This window comes from Oryza sativa, chromosome 8, assembly GCF_034140825.1.
Source record: "Oryza sativa Japonica Group chromosome 8, ASM3414082v1".
Taxonomy (NCBI): Eukaryota; Viridiplantae; Streptophyta; class Magnoliopsida; order Poales; family Poaceae; genus Oryza; species Oryza sativa.
Window position 1 is genome coordinate 23,306,282 of NC_089042.1, and position 16,866 is coordinate 23,323,147.

General features: G+C 47.1%; 1 protein-coding gene across 1 annotated transcript; it reads left to right on the top strand.

Moving 5' to 3' along the window:
* Positions 1-400: 400 nt before the first annotated feature.
* On the top strand, positions 401-3,724 carry LOC107282047 (uncharacterized). Its single transcript, XM_015794237.3, has 4 exons — positions 401-1,433; positions 1,535-2,073; positions 2,215-2,987; positions 3,096-3,724. The coding sequence occupies exons 1-4, from the start codon at positions 401-403 to the stop codon at positions 3,715-3,717; spliced, it is 2,967 nt and encodes a 988-aa protein (XP_015649723.3). The 3' UTR covers positions 3,718-3,724.
* Positions 3,725-16,866: the final 13,142 nt, after the last annotated feature.

Below are 16,866 nucleotides of genomic sequence, written 5' to 3' on the forward strand. Positions count from 1 at the left end.
TTTTTGTCATGCTACATTTGCACCTATGTTTTGCACACTTTTTTTGTCTCCAAAATTTAGTTGTAAGTTGATGAGAGAGAAAATGTGTGTGGGGAAGAAAGAATATATAGAAATTTAGTTCATTTGCTAAACAAGGTTTTATAAAATAGTTGAGAAGGAAAACTCTAGTGAAAGTTAATATTAAATAATAGAAAACAAACTAAAATAAAAATTAAAAGAAGTAAAACACATTAAAATTAGTTTAAAACTTTACAAATAGTTTTTAAGAATTATTTGGTGTGATATTTTATGATTTTTTGTATGAATAAAGATATCTTATAATTATTGTATGACTGTCATTATTGTAAGAATAATTATTTGTGTGCGGTTTTTTTGACTCATGTAGATGGATCGGCAATGGATGTACGCTGACCGGCGGTCCAAAGAGTTTATTGACGGCGTGCACTATTTTTTGAGAGTGGCCGAAGCTAACAGGCAAAGGGGTTTTATTTGTTGTCCATGCAATAAGTGTAAGAATCAGAAGGAGTATTCTGCATCCAGGACTATTCATTTCCACTTGTTTGAGTCGGGGTTCATGCCAAGCTATAATTGTTGGACATCCCACGGAGAGCAAGGTGTTGAAATGGAAGAAGATGAAGTGGAAGACGACAATATTCCGGACTTTGCTCAGTATGTTGGATTTGAAGGAAATCAAACGGGCGAGGAGGAAATAGCTGCTGATGGTAACGACGTTGCGGATGATCTTGGTCAGATGTTGCAGGACGCCAGGGAAGACTGCGAAAGTGAAAAGGAGGCCCATAAATTGGACAAGATGTTGGAGGACCACAGAACTTCGTTGTACCCAGGTTGCGAGCAGGGGCACAAAAAGTTGGATACCACTCTGGAGTTGTTGCAATGGAAGGCAAAAAATGGGGTTAGTGACAAGGCATTTGGCGATTTATTGAAACTCGTCAAGAACATTCTTCCGGGGGGAAACAAATTGCCCGAGACAACGTACGAGGCTAAGAAGATAGTCTGCCCGTTAGGACTGGAAGTTCATAAGATTCACGCATGTCCGAACGATTGTATCCTATATCGCGGTGAGGAGTATGAGAACCTAGAAGCATGCCCTGTTTGCAAAGCACTACGATACAAGATTAGACGGGACGATCCAGGAGAAGTTGACGGGCAGCTAACAAAGAAGAGAATTCCTGCTAAGGTGATGTGGTATTTCCCTATAATACCACGGCTAAGGCGTTTGTTCAGGAACAAGGGGAATGCTAGAATGTTGCGATGGCACGCTGAAGAGCGTCAACAGGACGGGATGCTGAGACACCCCGCCGATGGTTCGCAGTGGCGAAACATCGACAGAAAATTTAAAGAATTTGGAAAGGACGCACGAAACATACGGTTTGGTTTGAGTACGGATGGCATGAATCCTTTTGGAGAGATGAGCAGCGGCCATAGCACTTGGCCCGTTACGATGTGTATCTACAACCTCCCCCCTGGCTATGCATGAAGAGGAAGTACATAATGATGCCGATTATTATTCAAGGCCCCAAGCAACCTGGTAACGACATCGACGTGTACCTAAGACCACTGGTCGAAGATCTTAAACAGTTGTGGAAGAAGGAAGGTGTCCCCGTGTGGGACGAGGACAAACAGGAGGAGTTTAACCTACGAGCGCTGCTGTTCGTAACCATCAACGATTGGCCTGCACTTAGCAACCTATCCGGACAGTCCAACAAGGGGTACAAGGCTTGCACTCACTGTATGGATGAAACAGAAAGTACGTATCTTAAGCACTGTAGGAAGGTTGTATACATGGGTCATCGTCGATTCCTTGCAGCAAACCACCCGGTACGGAAGAAAGGCAAGCACTTCGAACATAAGGCCGACCACCGTACGAATCCTAAACATCGCAGCGGGAAAACAGTGTTTGCTATGGTTAAAGATCTTAAAGTAGTGTTCGGAAAGGGGCCTGGAAGCCAGCATATAGAGAGCGAAGATGGTCACGCGGCGATGTGGAAAAAGAACTCTATATTTTGGGAGTTACCATATTGGGAATTCTTGGACGTACGCCACGCAATCGACGTGATGCACCTCACTAAGAACCTTTGCGTAAACCTTCTTGGCTTCCTAGGTGTATACGGAAAGTCGAAAGATACACTGGAAGCACGTAATGATCTGAAGCATATGGAACAACGCGGCGACCTTCACCCGGAACCAAAGGAGAAAGGAAGCCATTACTTGAGTCCAGCCAGCTACACTCTTAGCAAGGCAGAGAAGGAAAGTATGTTTGAATGCTTGGAGAGCATAAAGGTACCGTCTGGATACTCCACGAATATCAAGCGAATAATAAGCACGAAGGAGAAGAAGTTCATAAACCTAAAGTCTCATGACTGTCACGTGTTGATGACACAACTACTACCAGTTGTAATAAGGGGTATCCTTCCAGACAATGTCCGGGCAACAATAACAAAGCTATGTGCATTCATGAACGCAATTTCGCAGAAGGTCATCGATCCGGATAGATTAGAAGCCCTTCAGAATGAAGTGGTGCAATGTCTCGTCAGTTTTGAGTTGATATTTCCACCTTCATTTTTCAATATAATGACGCATCTGCTTTGTCACCTTGTGAAAGTGATCCGTATTCTCGGGCCTATGTACCTACACAACATGTTTCCTTTCGAGAGGTACATGGGCGTTCTGAAGAAGTATGTTCGTAACCGTGCTCGTCCAGAGGCAAGCATCGCCAAGGGTTATGGAACAAAGGAGGTCATCGAATTTTGCGTAGAATTTATCGAAGACCTTCGCCCAATCGGGGTACCTGAATCACGCCATGAAGGGAGACTACGGGGAAAGGGAACTCTCGGAAAGAAAGCAATAATGACGGTAGACAACAATTTATTCCGTAAAGCCCATTTCACTGTTCTGCAACACTCTTCATTGGTAGCTCCTTACATCGAGGAGCACTTGGCTCTAGTTCGCGCCAGGAACATCGGTAAGTCCGATGCATGGATTACACGGCATCACATTGATACTTTCCCCGCGTGGCTACGACAACATCTCATGGGTAACGAGTCGATCAACCAACAACTTGCCTTCCTGGCGAGGGGACCGTCTGGGTCTATCGCGACATTCCAGGGATATGAGATCAATGGGTACACATTCTACACGAGAGCCCAGGACATGAAGAGCACGAACCAAAACAGCGCTGTTCGTGTCGATGCCATGGGACACGATGGAACAACTGCCACATATTACGGTGCCATCGAGGACATATGGGAACTTGACTATGGTCCTCTCAAGGTTCCTCTGTTCCGGTGCCAATGGGTTAGGTTGACTGGTGGAGGCGTAATGATTGATGACAGTGGGATGACAACTGTTGACCTTAACAAGGTTGGATACTCGGACGAACCTTTTGTCCTTGCCAATGATGTAACGCAAGTCTTTTTCGTGAAGGACATGTCTAGCAAAGGAAAGAAGGGCAGAGGGCCTGATGAGCCTAAGCGTCAAGTGGTTCTCCCAGGCAAAAGAAAAATCGTCGGAGTTGAGGACAAGACTGACGAGGATTACGATCAGTTGGATGGGCAACCCCCTTTCACGGTGACGATTGACCCTAGCATCCTCCTATCAAATGAAGACACCCCTTACTCACGCAGCGATCACAAGGAGGGAACAATAGTGAGGAGAAAGTACGTGCGGTCAACCGTCACCGCCGATGTAATGCCGTAATTATTGTGTACATGATGTAAACTATTTTGGATGTATTGATTATCCATATAAATCAATTGATGTATGGCATATGTTAATTACGCACGATTATTAGAGGTTTCAACAAGTTTAAATCATGTATATGTTAGTTATATGTGATACTTACAATTTTTAAAAGTTTTAAATCACACAGGTGGCAATTTCATATGTATGTTAATTAGAGTTTTTAACATTTAATTTACTAGCATTCATATGCTAATTATAATTGACTAGAGGATTTTTAAAAGTTTTAAATCACGCAAGTGGCAATTTCATATGTTAATTAGAGTTTTTAACATTTAATTTACTATCATTCATATGCTAATTATAATTGACTGGAGAATTTTTAAAAGTATTAAATTTAATATATTTTTAAAACTATCATTCATATATTAGAGTTTTTCACAATTTAATTTACTATCTTTCATATGCTACTTATATATGACTATTCGAATTTTTAAAAGGTTTAAATCATGCATGTGGCATTTACATATGTTAATTAGAGTTGTTAGCATTTAATTTAATATAATTCCTACGCTAAGTACATATGATGATTACAATTTTTATTAATTTTAAATCATGCAGTATGTACATTAATATCTTAATTAGAGTTTTTACCAATATAATAATATCATTCATATATATGCTAAGAATATATATATATTGGAATTTTTATTAATTATAAGTCATATATTTGCTTATTACGATTTATCCACTTAATTTATTACAGACAAAAATAATTTTTCGAAGTAATTGTCATCAATCTTTGTACTTTAAATAATGTTAATGCATTAACTTCTATTTTATAAACACATATGTAAGCGAAAATCATATGCAGTGCTATAATCTTTAGTCCCGGTTCTTAACCCTAACCGGGTTTAAAAAGAATTTCGAAATAGCGGGAAAAGATATTTACTCCCGGTTGTTGAGAACAACCGGGACTAAAGATCTTTTCTTTACTCCCGGTTGTTCTCAACAACCGGGAGTAAAGATCCAGGGGTATATATATTCCCGGTGCGCCCTCGTCTTCTTCACCAACACTTAAACGTTTTCGGCCGATCGATCTCTCTCGGCCTCTCTCCTTCGCCGCCACTGCCTAGGGCAAATCCCCGCGCCGACGCCGCCGTATCTCGCCGTCGTCTCGAGCTCGTCGTCCTCGCCGCCGCCTCCGCCTCCTCCGCTGCCGCCGCATCTCTGGGGTGAGAGCCGCCGCATCTCCCTTCATGCATCTCGATCTCTCCGATCTCGATCTCTCTCCGTCGCCTTCGACGCCGCCGCCTTCGACGCCGCGCAACGCCGCCGCCGCATGCCAACGCCACGCCGCCGCCGCCGTCGCCACGCCGCCGCCGCCTTCACCGCCGCGCGCGCAATGCCGCCGGCGCCACGCCTCGCCGCCGCCGCCTCGCCACGCCCCGCCACGCCACCGCCGCCACGCCACGCCGCCGCCGCCACGGCCCCACAACGCCACGCCGCCGCCGCCGTCGCCACGCCGCCGCGCCAACCGCCGCCCCGATGCCGCCACACCGCCGTTAACGAACGAGAACGAGAACGATCGAACGAACGAGAGCGAGAACGAACACGTCAACGTACGTTGCCGCGACAACGTGAACGAGAACGAGAACGATCGAACGAACGTGAACGAGCTAGGGAACGTGAACGAGCGAACGAACGAGGACGAACGTTAACGTGAAATGCAATATATATATATATACATGTATATATATATACATGTATATATATATATATATATATGTTACTTCGCATTTATCCTAATACATTTTTTTTATCTTGCAGAAAAGACGTGTTGTCGGAGTCGTCCGTCAAGCCTGAGTGGAAGAGCTAGCCCTAGAAGGAATTGGAGCAGGCAAGTGACGTAATAATATAAATGATTGTTATATTTGTAATGCAATGTAATTAAGATTATTAGACCTGTAATTAGACTTATCATATAAGATTGTGTAGTGTTCTAATATTATTTGAGTTTTAATATAAGATTATTTTATTGCAAATTAGACTTAGTATGACATTATTGACTACGGAATTGGTGCGACTCCTAGGAATTGACTATTGTAGTCTTAATTAGACTTAGCATATACGCACGAAACACTTAGCATACATTACTATTTTAGTCTTAGCATGTAATATTATTTGAGTTTTAATATAATATTACTTTATTTGTAATTAGACTTGGTATGTAATTATTGACTACGGAATTGGTGCGACAAGTAGCAATTGACTATTGTAGTCTTAATTAGACTTAGCATATACGCACGAAACACTTAGCATATACATGACTATTTTAGTATTAGCATGTAATATTATTTGAGTTTTAATATAAGATTATTTAATTTGTAATTAGACTTAGTATATAATTATTTACTAGCTAGGGTTGTATAATATACGTCACCTAGACTTAGCTTATATCACGATTTGTAATTAGACTTAGCACGTAAGGTTGTGTAGGGTTCTAATGTACGACATTTACACTTAGCATACATGAATTAGATTGTTAAAACATAAATGTCTCGTGACTTAGCAGATGTTTCTTGTATCAACAGATGGCTGACCGCGATAAGGAACAGATATTGTACGATACAATCGCGGAGGGAAGCAGCCAGTACTGGAATGAAGAAGAGGGGAACGAGAATCCAAACCAGTACTTGAACGAGGAAGGGAACGTGGAGAGGGATGCGGAGGGGAACCAGCAGGGGCACGTGGAAAGGGATGTGGAGGGGAACCAGGAGGAGGAGGCTAGTGGTAGTCAACCCTCCGTTGGACAGAAGAGGGCACGCGGGCAACGAGGTGCAGCGAAGAAGCTTGAGGGTCGGCACATCATAACGGAAGTGGAAGAAGATGGACGTCCTAGTGCCCCGGCCGAAGCCGCCAAGAACTATGTACGTCACAGCGGTTGGGTTGTGCGGGATAACGTGCCTGTCAGTACGGTGTACTGGCGAAGAACAAGGGCACGCGGAGATCATGAGAGCTTTGTCCCAGATTCGGAGAAAGAGATGCTGTGGACCACAATGCTCGAGACATTCACCCTTCCTTCGGGTACAGAGGACAAAGTGAAAAGGTGGACTCTGAAGAAAATGGCAGAACAGTTTCAGAGCTTCAAGGGAGATCTGTACCAGAAGTATATACTGAAGGGGCAGACACCGAACTTCGACACATTCCCAAAGCTAAGGGATCACTGGGACGAGTTCGTTGCATATAAGACAGGTGAACAAGGGAAGGCGATGATGGAAAGAAACAAAGAAAATGCCGCTAAGAAGAAGTACCATCACCACTTGGGGTCAGGAGGCTATAGCGTCGCGATGCCGAAGTGGGAGCAGATGGAGGCTAGCTTGATTGAGAGGGGTATCGAACCGGCAACAGCCAATTGGCCGGAACGATCGAAGTTCTGGTACTATGCTCACGGTGGAACGCTCAACCCAGCTGATGGCTCACTGGTCTTCGGCTATCAGATACAAGAGGCTGCGCGACGACTAACAGATGCAGTGGAGGCCTCCTCTCAGGGCACGTTCCGACCAGACAGAGATAGGGACGAGCTGACACTCGCCCTGCAGACTCCAGAGCATCCAGGACGAACTCGAGGGAAAGGGGTGATTCCTTGGAAGATTGGTTTCAAGGAGGACATCCACACGTACAGGAGTCGGATGAGGAGCAAGAGAGATACCGAGGCGAAGATTGCAGACCTAGAGTTCCGGGTATCGAGCTACGAACTCAACATGCAAGAGGAGGTTGCAAGGAAGGTTGATGAACGCATGGCCGCACATCGGTCCCATGATCCCCAGCCGACCATTCCTCCTGCAATGGTGAGCCCGTCAGGAAACCGTAGCAGCTGCGCCTCAACGGGGCAGGTAGGATCACAGAGCATGGACGCCATGCAAACACAGGACGAATCGACCTGTCCCGTTAATGACATCACTCAGCGGACACCATGTGAGCTGCATATTCCTTTCAAGAACTTATCAATAAAGGTAAGATTTAGCCATTCCGCTAGTTGCTGCTTATATATGTTGATTACTAATAAATAATCTCTCACAACATGAAGGTGGCGTCGGGCATGGCCATCCCAACGGACCCTTCAGGTACTTACCACTGCAGGCCGATTCCAGCAGGATACTCCAAGGTCGAAGTTGAGTTGGTCGAAGGCGCGTACGAGGACCTCGAGCTGGATTACCCTGGAGGAGACGGTGAGACGCATCTACGAGACACATGCCATGCCATTATTCTATGGCGCAGGCGGTACATCATCCTCCCTGGGCGACAAGCGGCGTCTCGTGCACCATCTCCTCCGGCTCCGCCATCTCCTCCTCAGGATCCTGCACCGTCTCCTCCTCATGCTCCGCCAGCACCGTCTCCACCTCAGGCTCCAGCATCGACTCCTCAGGATCCTGCACCGACTCCTCCTCGTGCTCCTACACCTACTCCCCCGCAAGCTCCTCTTCCGGCACCTTCAAAGTCAAGGGCCCCCCCAGCTCCACCGCTTGCCCACACAAGGGCAACAAAGAAGGCGAAAGTTGACGCCGCCAAGAACAAGGACCCGGGGTACGATTGCACGCAAGAGGAGCTTGACGCTTACGTTGCATCAGAAGTCAAGAGACAATTCAAGCCTCGAAGTCCAGAAAAGAAGATTCCTATAGACCCCAGTGTCAGGAACTTCTTCAGGGGTATGTCTGCATCTGTCAAGGAGGCCATCAAGCTATCGGACTATGAGCGAACGCTGAAGAAAGCATCTTCTGGAAAGTCCAAACCAGTCCCTCAGCTTGGAGAGCAACCAAACCAGGAGATCGAGCCGTTGGTGACCGGTAAAGAAATGACGATAGAACAATTTATTACTGACACCGGTCTAACTACGGATCAATTGCTAGGAGTCGCACCAATCGAAAAGGCGGAAGTGAAATACATGTACGAACTCGGTAAACCGCTTGTCAAGCCTGAGCTGCTGCAGTCCCTACCCACACAAATGTACAAGTTCCATCAGCTGTACATGGAGATGAGCGCCACCGGTAGAGAGATGATCGGAGCGAGGATCAGGGACACGGACTTCTTGCAAGGAGATGGCATTCTCTGGATCAATTTCAGGGGAATCTACGAACTATACCAGCTGGACGCCCTCGACGTCTGTATTATGAGTTGCTGGATTTTGTAAGTATATCGTTCAGTTAGATTTCTTACTATACGTCTCCTTTAATTAATTAGGTCCTTGTATATAAGTAGACCATAGAAAATAATATACTCCCTTTTATCGTTGTAGAATGGAGATTCAAAGGGCCCGACGGCGGAGGGTTTTCGATACTGGATTCATTGACCCTCGGAAAGTAAACGTCGCAATGCTCGACCAATATCCACAAGAAACAGAGGACAATCTCGTCCATCTCCTGAAGGCGTAGCATTACAAGACGTTCATACTGTTGCCATACAACACAGAGTTAGTTTAATTTTACTGTCTTCCTACATACCAAATTTCATTCCCGTACGAACTTGCTAAGTGTTTCATATGTAATGCATCCCACGCACATTGCAGATTCCACTGGGTGCTTTTACTCATCGACCTGGAGGCCTGCACCGTCAACGTATATGACTCAATGGATAAAAAAGAGTCTACGTTTGACAAGGTTTTCGAACTTATAGACAGGTACCGTCATAAGTTCCTTTGTTAATTAAGAAAATCTTGTTATGTTAATTGCTACTACGAATCATAGCTTTAAACTCCATGTAGGGCTTGGTATCGGTTCCGTCATTTGGTCCGCGGCAAATGGAGAGAAAGACTTAGGCGGAAGTTCAAATTTCCTGTGAGTACACATGCTCTACATTTATATTTCTCCGATTCAAATACATACAAGTGTATATTAATTAGATCTCTCGTTGTTTGTCATTTATTTGTAGTGCGCAAAGCAAAAGCAGGGAACTAACTTGTGCGGCTATTACGTGTGCGAGTATTGCCACTGCCTTGCAGACCAAATCATCACCACAAGAGAGCTCGATGTACGTACAAATAAATTCAAAATTTCATTACGTAGCGATTTCTTGTTTAATTACTAATCAATTTCATACATTCATATAGTTTATTCGCATGAGGGATAACCTGACCACACACAAGGAATTTATCACGGCGGTTCAAGAACAACTCATGGGATTCATCAACGAAGAAATCCTTGATCCCAAGGGTGAATTCTACTACGACGGAAACACAATTCACCGGTCCTTAGCTTCTGAGCTAGCAGCGAGTACTACTACGTCGAAATCGTAGCTAGCTAGGACATATAATGGATTGTAATTAATACATGACTAAATATGTTTCTATATGCATGTGTACACATTTTCTATAATGTAAATATATTTTGTTCATATATATATCTATATACATATGCATTTGCATAACATATATATGTATAAATACATATATATATATGTATGCATATATATGTATTGAAACATATATATATGCATGGTTTATATATATATATATATATATATATATATATATATATATATATATATATATATATATATATATATAAACCATGCAGCACCAGGGGCATGCAAAAAAAAAAAGGTCAGCTCGATCTTTAGTCCCGGTTGGTGTTACCAACCGGGACTAAAGATCGATCTTTACTCCCGGTTATTTCACCCGGGACTAAAGATAACGATCTTTAGTCCCGGATTGGTACTCCCGGTTTGGAAACCGGGACTAAAGGGGGGTTACGAACCGGGACTACAAAGGGTTTCTCCACCAGTGATACCTTCAAGTCGACTTCTACCATGTACTCCCAAATCTTATAGTATGCTCTTGATGTTATAGAAATGCATATATTTGTTGAGTTAGGAGTGGTAGGTGTCGATTTTGAGGGCTTACGGTAGCGAATGGGCCGAAGTGCTAAATTCTCACCACTGTGGGCAACCATGTTAGCGTCTAAGAGCTACGTCATGTGCACTTGACAATTCGAGTGATACACTAAACCAAAATTAGGGGTCTAAATGTGTATTTTACAGGGTAATGTGTATTTTAAGAATCGGTTGTGTATTTTTTTACTTAAAATCATAATGAAAAATTATGTCATATACTCGTATGTCATTTCCAATCTTTCACTGAGCGTGATGCTCACATTGTCGGCCGTAGGTACACAAAGACGTGTACTGTGCAGTACTGCGTACTCGAGCAAGGCCGGCCGGTAGAGTCTAGCTTTCTTCTACTCTGGCCATGAATGATTTCTAAATAAGAAACTGGGATAGACCGGCAGTAGAATCGATCATGCAGCACAATTGCACAAAAGCTATGTTTTTTCAACTTCCTAAAGTTAAAAGGACTTCATGAGTTCTGAACATTCAGTGACTTTTCTGCAAGTGGAATGCAAGGACCTTCATCAGTTAGTAAAGCAGGTATCTTTTCTTAAAAGACTAGATGCACCTCGATTAAGACACACTGTGCCGTTTACACATAATTATTAGGTTGTACTAGTTTTTGTCACGCCCCGAACTAGTCCCGACCGGAACTAGCCCGTGACGCTCCAATTTAACCTGTTAATCGATACCAGTCCCAGGAAACAGTGCTGGTATCACAGGGAGACAGAATATCACAGCAACAGAGGTCTCTTTATTATAGAGTAGAGGTACAGTCATGTTGGGCTGCGGACAGATCCCGAGCTCACAACTGCATTACAAAAGGGAAACGGAAGCCAGGACTTGGACCAAACACACAGGCGCGACTTGGGAACTAGGCCGAAACCCTAAAACTCATCGTAGCCGGCTTGCTCCTGGAAGAACTCCTCATCAGCAGGATCTGCTTCATCTTCTTCAGCAACTGGGGGGGAGATTATTTATATAGAGCAAGGGTGAGTACGGGAGTACTCAGCAAGCCATGGGAATTAAGTGTTTAATGCAGGCTTCAAGGAAAGGCTGTTGTTTTCGTAATTTATTTTATTTAAACTCTTTTCTAAAAACAACTAAGTGAGTGCTTCTCAAACGACACGGATGAGACAGTGCGTCTCGTCCGGTCGGAGTATGTGCAATGTATCAGTCTTTAGAATTAAAACAAGGTTGGCACCGGGCCAACAGCTTTTCAAACGGTCACCCGGGCCAACAACTTTTCAAACGGCCACCCGGGCCTACAACTTTTCAAACAGCCACCCGGGCCTAGCTGATCCCATCAGCTGCAGATTTTTCAAACATCGAACTCCTTTTCACAACAGCAATTTCACAAGCAGTAGTCAAACAAAACTACGCTAGGAATCACCTCACATCTGCCCATGACCGTGGGCACGGCTGTTCGAACAGTTTGTTAACCTCTGCAGAGGGGGTACACTTTACCCACACGACATTACTAACCCGGGTCACCCAGCCCGTGGGGATCAGCCACGTCGGGAGACCTCCAAGCTTTCATGACAAGGCATTTCGAAAGCCGACACAGGTTTACCATATGCCGACGAGAGGGGTCCCAGACCAACAACAGGTTAGGTCCCAGACCATACTGTGCCAGGAAGCCCAGGGGTCCTCCCCGACACCACCCCGGCGAATCCACATGTCTCTCGGCATCAAGGCTCCCCTGATAAGCTAGTTACTCAGCCAGGGGTGTCCCATTCCACCCATGTGGTCGTACTTGTCTTATGTTTGGATGAAATTCCAAGGAAATCGGTCCTTAAGTGCGAGAGCGGGAAACCGTACACCCGGTACGTTCCCTGGTCCGCGGTTTTGGAAATTCATTTAGTTCGCAAGCACCGACCCAGGTGTCGGGTTTTCCAAATCTTTCGTAAAACCCAAGTTTTACCCAAGTTGTTATTCAGATTATAAGTTTGAAGGCGTCCGTCGATACTCGCACAGGATGCACGAGTATCAAGACGCAACTAGGTGGTTACAAGGGGACATGCTGTAACAATTAACAAGGAAAGGATCAAATGCAACAATTTAGGTAAGTCCGCCAATCTGTCTTGCAGACGAGACAAAAGATTAAGTGCGATCCTATCAATGCATAATATTTTTCAAGCAACATAATTAAATTTCAAATATAGGCTCAAGATGTTCAAAGGTGGCTTGCCTTGCTCGAGATCTGGAGCTTGATCCTCGAAATCGTCGCACTGCGGGTCTTCGGGCTCCGGAACTACACGCGAAACAGAACAACTCAACAAACGGCGAAAATAAAGCCCTATTAATGACCTCTAAGCGTGCCATTAGATAGATCTCGAGATTTGAGGAATTTTGGAAGTTGAACGGAGTCAAACGGATTTACGGTTGGGAAGATATTGAATTTCTAAGATTATTGGATTTTTGGTCTAAAGGAAAAGGATTTAATTAAATCCTTTTTGGAAAAGAAAAGAAAAGAAAAGAAAAGAGGGATGGAAATCAGACTTTTCCTCGGGCGGCTAGGGCGCGGCCCAAGGTAAATGGAGCGGCTCGGCCGAGTTTAACGGGCCGGCCGGCCCAAGACGGCCCAAGCGCGCGCGGGAGGGGAGGGGAGAGAGAGCCGGTGGACCGGGCTCACCGCGCGCGGTCCCGGGTGGGACCCGCTTGTCAGCGGCTCGGCTCACCGTGCGGAGGGAGTTTGCGGCGTACGCGCGCGGGCGGGGCTGGGACGCGGTGCACGCGCGCGGTTCGCGGAGGAACGGATGCGGCGGGCCCACGCGCAGCCTCACGGCTCACCGCGGACCATGCGCACGGGGGAAAAAACGGAGGGAGCGGCTGGCCGGGTCGGCTGATCCGGTCGCGGCCGAGGTGGCGCCGACGTGGCGCCTACGTGGCAGCCACGCGGGCCGGCGGGAGGTAGACGACGACGCCGGCCGGAACGGACGGCGGACGACAGCGGCGAGCGGCGGAGCGAACCACGGTGATACGGGCAACAGCGAGCACACCGGGCGGTTGCACGTGACAAGGGGAGGCGAGCCAACGGCTCGGATTCGCCGGAGGTTGCTCGACGGCGGCGGATTGCGGCGGCGGCAACCGGCGGCGGGAGAAGAGGGAAACGGCGACGAGGTCACGAGAGGTCGATTCCCGGCGGTGAGAGCATCTACGCGGCTTCGGGAACTCGACGCTAGCGTCGGATTGGGCGGAACTACGCCGAGCGAGGCCGGCGATGGGCGGGTGCTACGGAGCTCGGGCGGCGACGACGGCGAGCACACGGCGAGCGACGACAACGGTCGGGGCGGCGCCGGCTAACTATGGGGAGGCTACTCAAGCTACTACCGAAAGCTAGGGGGAGGAGATGGAGCGAGGAGGAAGAACGGAGAGAGGCATCACCGAGAAGAGGAGGGGCGCTGTGACGAGAGGCCGACGGCGCGGGAGTAATCTCTCCGGCCTCGGGCCGGGGAAGAGGAAGGAGACGAGCGCCCGGAGTCCCCTTCCGCGTCCACGAACGCACCGGCTCTCCCGGCGCTTGGCGATGGACGGCGGAGGCGAGACAGAGCACGGGAGCGGCGGCAATGGCGAGGGGGTGAATGGGAGAGGAAAGGAAGGGAGGGGGAGGCTGGGGGTTTAAAGGGGCGGCAATGTTGGTTTGGGAACCGACTTAGGGCGGTCAAGGGCGCGAGCTGGCGCTCGGCGGCCGCGGCCAAAGCGGCGACAGAGAGGATGACGCCGGCGAGGAAAAAAAAGGGGAAAAGGAGGGAGAAAAAGGGGCTTGCCCCTTTGCCGATTCGGGAAAAAGGAGGGGGGGAGCGGGGCGACGCGGCAGAGGGAGGAGGGATGCTGCCTCCGTCCCTTGGCGGCTTGCGCGCGGAGTGGCAGGGGCCGGGCAGTGACGACGGCGAGCGGTTTGGAGCGGCGCGACGACACGGGCGACAGGCGCGGGCAGGCGCTGATGACGGCGGCGACCAGACGGTCGGCCACTCGGCATACGCGCGCGGGAAACAACGGGCGGCGTCCGCGCGGGCGCGCGCACGCGAACACGGCGCGCCGGAAGCGGCTTTGCGAGCGGGGAGCTCGCGCGAGGGGAGGGGGGCGCTCGGCGTGGGCGACTCCCGCGCACGCGCGCGCGGCGCGCGGGCGGAGCGGAGGGGGAGCGGAGAGAGAGACGCTCGGCGCGGCTCTCGCATGCGCGAGCATCGTGCGGGCAAGGCTGAGCGGGGCTGAGCGGGGGGAGAGCGCGCCGGAGAGGGGAGGGAGGGAGAGAGAGAGAGAGAGAGAGAGAGAGCGCCCGGGAGAGAGAGGAGAGGGCCGGGGGAGAGGGGGAGATGGGCCGAGCGAGATTCGGCCCATCGACCTCGGGGGAGGCAAAATAGACTTTTGCGGAGGAAATGATTTTGGAAGGATTTGGATTCAGAATTGAACTCGACAATAGATCGGGGATTGAGATCTTGAGATGGCACGGACACTAGACAACAAGCAAGGAAACAAATTTCGCAAATAGGGTTTTTAAGAGATAATTTTCCCGCTAGGCGCCACGACGGAACGGGCGCTACAGTTTTGCTGCCAAATGAAATTAGGAATTATTAGGCTATCTATGTACTCCCTCCGTTTCAAAATATTTGACACCGTTGACTTTTTAGCACATGTTTGACCGTTCGTCTTATTCAAAAAAATTTGTGAAATATGGAAAACTATATGTGTACATGAAAGTATATTTAACAACGAATCAAATGATATGAAAAGAATAAATTATTACTTAAATTTTTTGAATAAGACGAATGGTCAAACACGTATTAAAAAGTCAACGGTGTCAAACATTTTGAAACGGAGGGTGTACTAGTTCCAACTTCCAGAGATAAGTCACTTTGGTCGTCTTTATTTTTTTTTTCACCCAAAGATATTGTTCTGTTCTTCTGTTTGATGTGCATTATGCATTTCTAAGAAAAACTAAAAGGTCAATGCTGTTGCTACACTGTAAAAAAACAACGGGTGACAATGGTATCCTAGTGAAAAACAGCTAAGGATGTCAATAACTGAAGATGCAGAGAAGTGCAGTCGTGCACATTGGAGTACAGTGCAGAGATGCCTTTGCATCCGATCGATCTTTCATGCCACAGTTGCAGGACTAGTTCTTGAATCTTGCTTACCTGACCAAGTTAAAGCAAGAACCTTTATTAGTGCATTACGGACAAAGAACTGAACCAAGCTGCTCCCCTACCATATATTCTCCCTGCCACTGCATGGACCAAAGATTGAATGTCTTCCAGGCATTCATTGATATATGAGTATGAGCACCTCATAAATGGCATTTCTGAATTCTGATACGAATCATGCATGGTGCCCCCTGCCTCACTGTCTCACTGCCTCTGAAATTTTTGTAGTGAAGTAGGAGTATACTCTAATACCGGTGAACGCCAGGCTTGCTGGCCAGGTACAATCAAGGGGTTGCAGGGAGGAAATTACTGCAAGCAGAAGAGAAGGGTTTGAAGTTTTGAAACTGTTTTTTTCGAACAGACAACTGATCAGTGTCAGCGTTGTGGGGGTGGGGGCACAAAAGCTGTTGACCAGCACATGTTTCTCACTGATCGAACTCGGATTTTTCTAGCGTAAACTGCTCATCGGCGGTGCATGCACTGGTTGTCAACCACAGGAGAGGGGGGCTTAGCTTTCTCTCCTTTTGTTACCATGGATCTCAGCATCTCCCTTCTTTTCAGTACCACTCTCTGCTCGCCGATCAGCTCCATCAAAAGAATATCTTTACACGCCTTATTGCCTTTACCCCACCTTAAAGCCTAGCAGTGAAACGGTGAAACCTACGCAGGTGTGTGGTGTAAACGTCGCCGCACGAACGCACTGTCCGGTGTTCGTGTGGCTTGGGTGTTGCAATACTGCAATGTCCTTGTGTCGTCTGAAATTCTGAATTGTGAAGGAAATGGACGGATAGACAAATCGATGGGCTTTGATTACATCTCGTCTTTCCTTTGGACAAGTTTATTTTTCCTCCCTACACTATTGCCCTTGGTTGTATCACATCCCTCAACCACAAACCCAATATATCACATCCTCAAACTACCAAAACCAGTGCAAATCAAGTCCCTCAGTAGTTTTGTCCTACGTGACACCCATGTGGTGTCTACGTGGCAATAGACAACATAAAATTTAAAAACTTAATGAGACCCACGTGCCAATTAGATAAAAATTTAGTAAACACATGGTGGGCTCACGTGTCAGTCTTATCTCCCTTTACCCTACGATCTCCATTTCTCATCTTCTCCATGTCGGTGCCAAGAC

Bases quoted from the DNA above. Each gene is read 5' to 3' on its own strand.
- LOC107282047 (XM_015794237.3), top strand. From the start codon at position 401: ATGTACGCTGACCGGCGGTCCAAAGAGTTTATTGACGGCGTGCACTAT. The intron at 1,434-1,534 runs GCAGCGGCCATA...TTATTATTCAAG, and splicing joins GAATCCTTTTGGAGAGATGA to GCCCCAAGCAACCTGGTAAC. The intron at 2,074-2,214 runs GTGATGCACCTC...GAACCAAAGGAG, and splicing joins ACGTACGCCACGCAATCGAC to AAAGGAAGCCATTACTTGAG.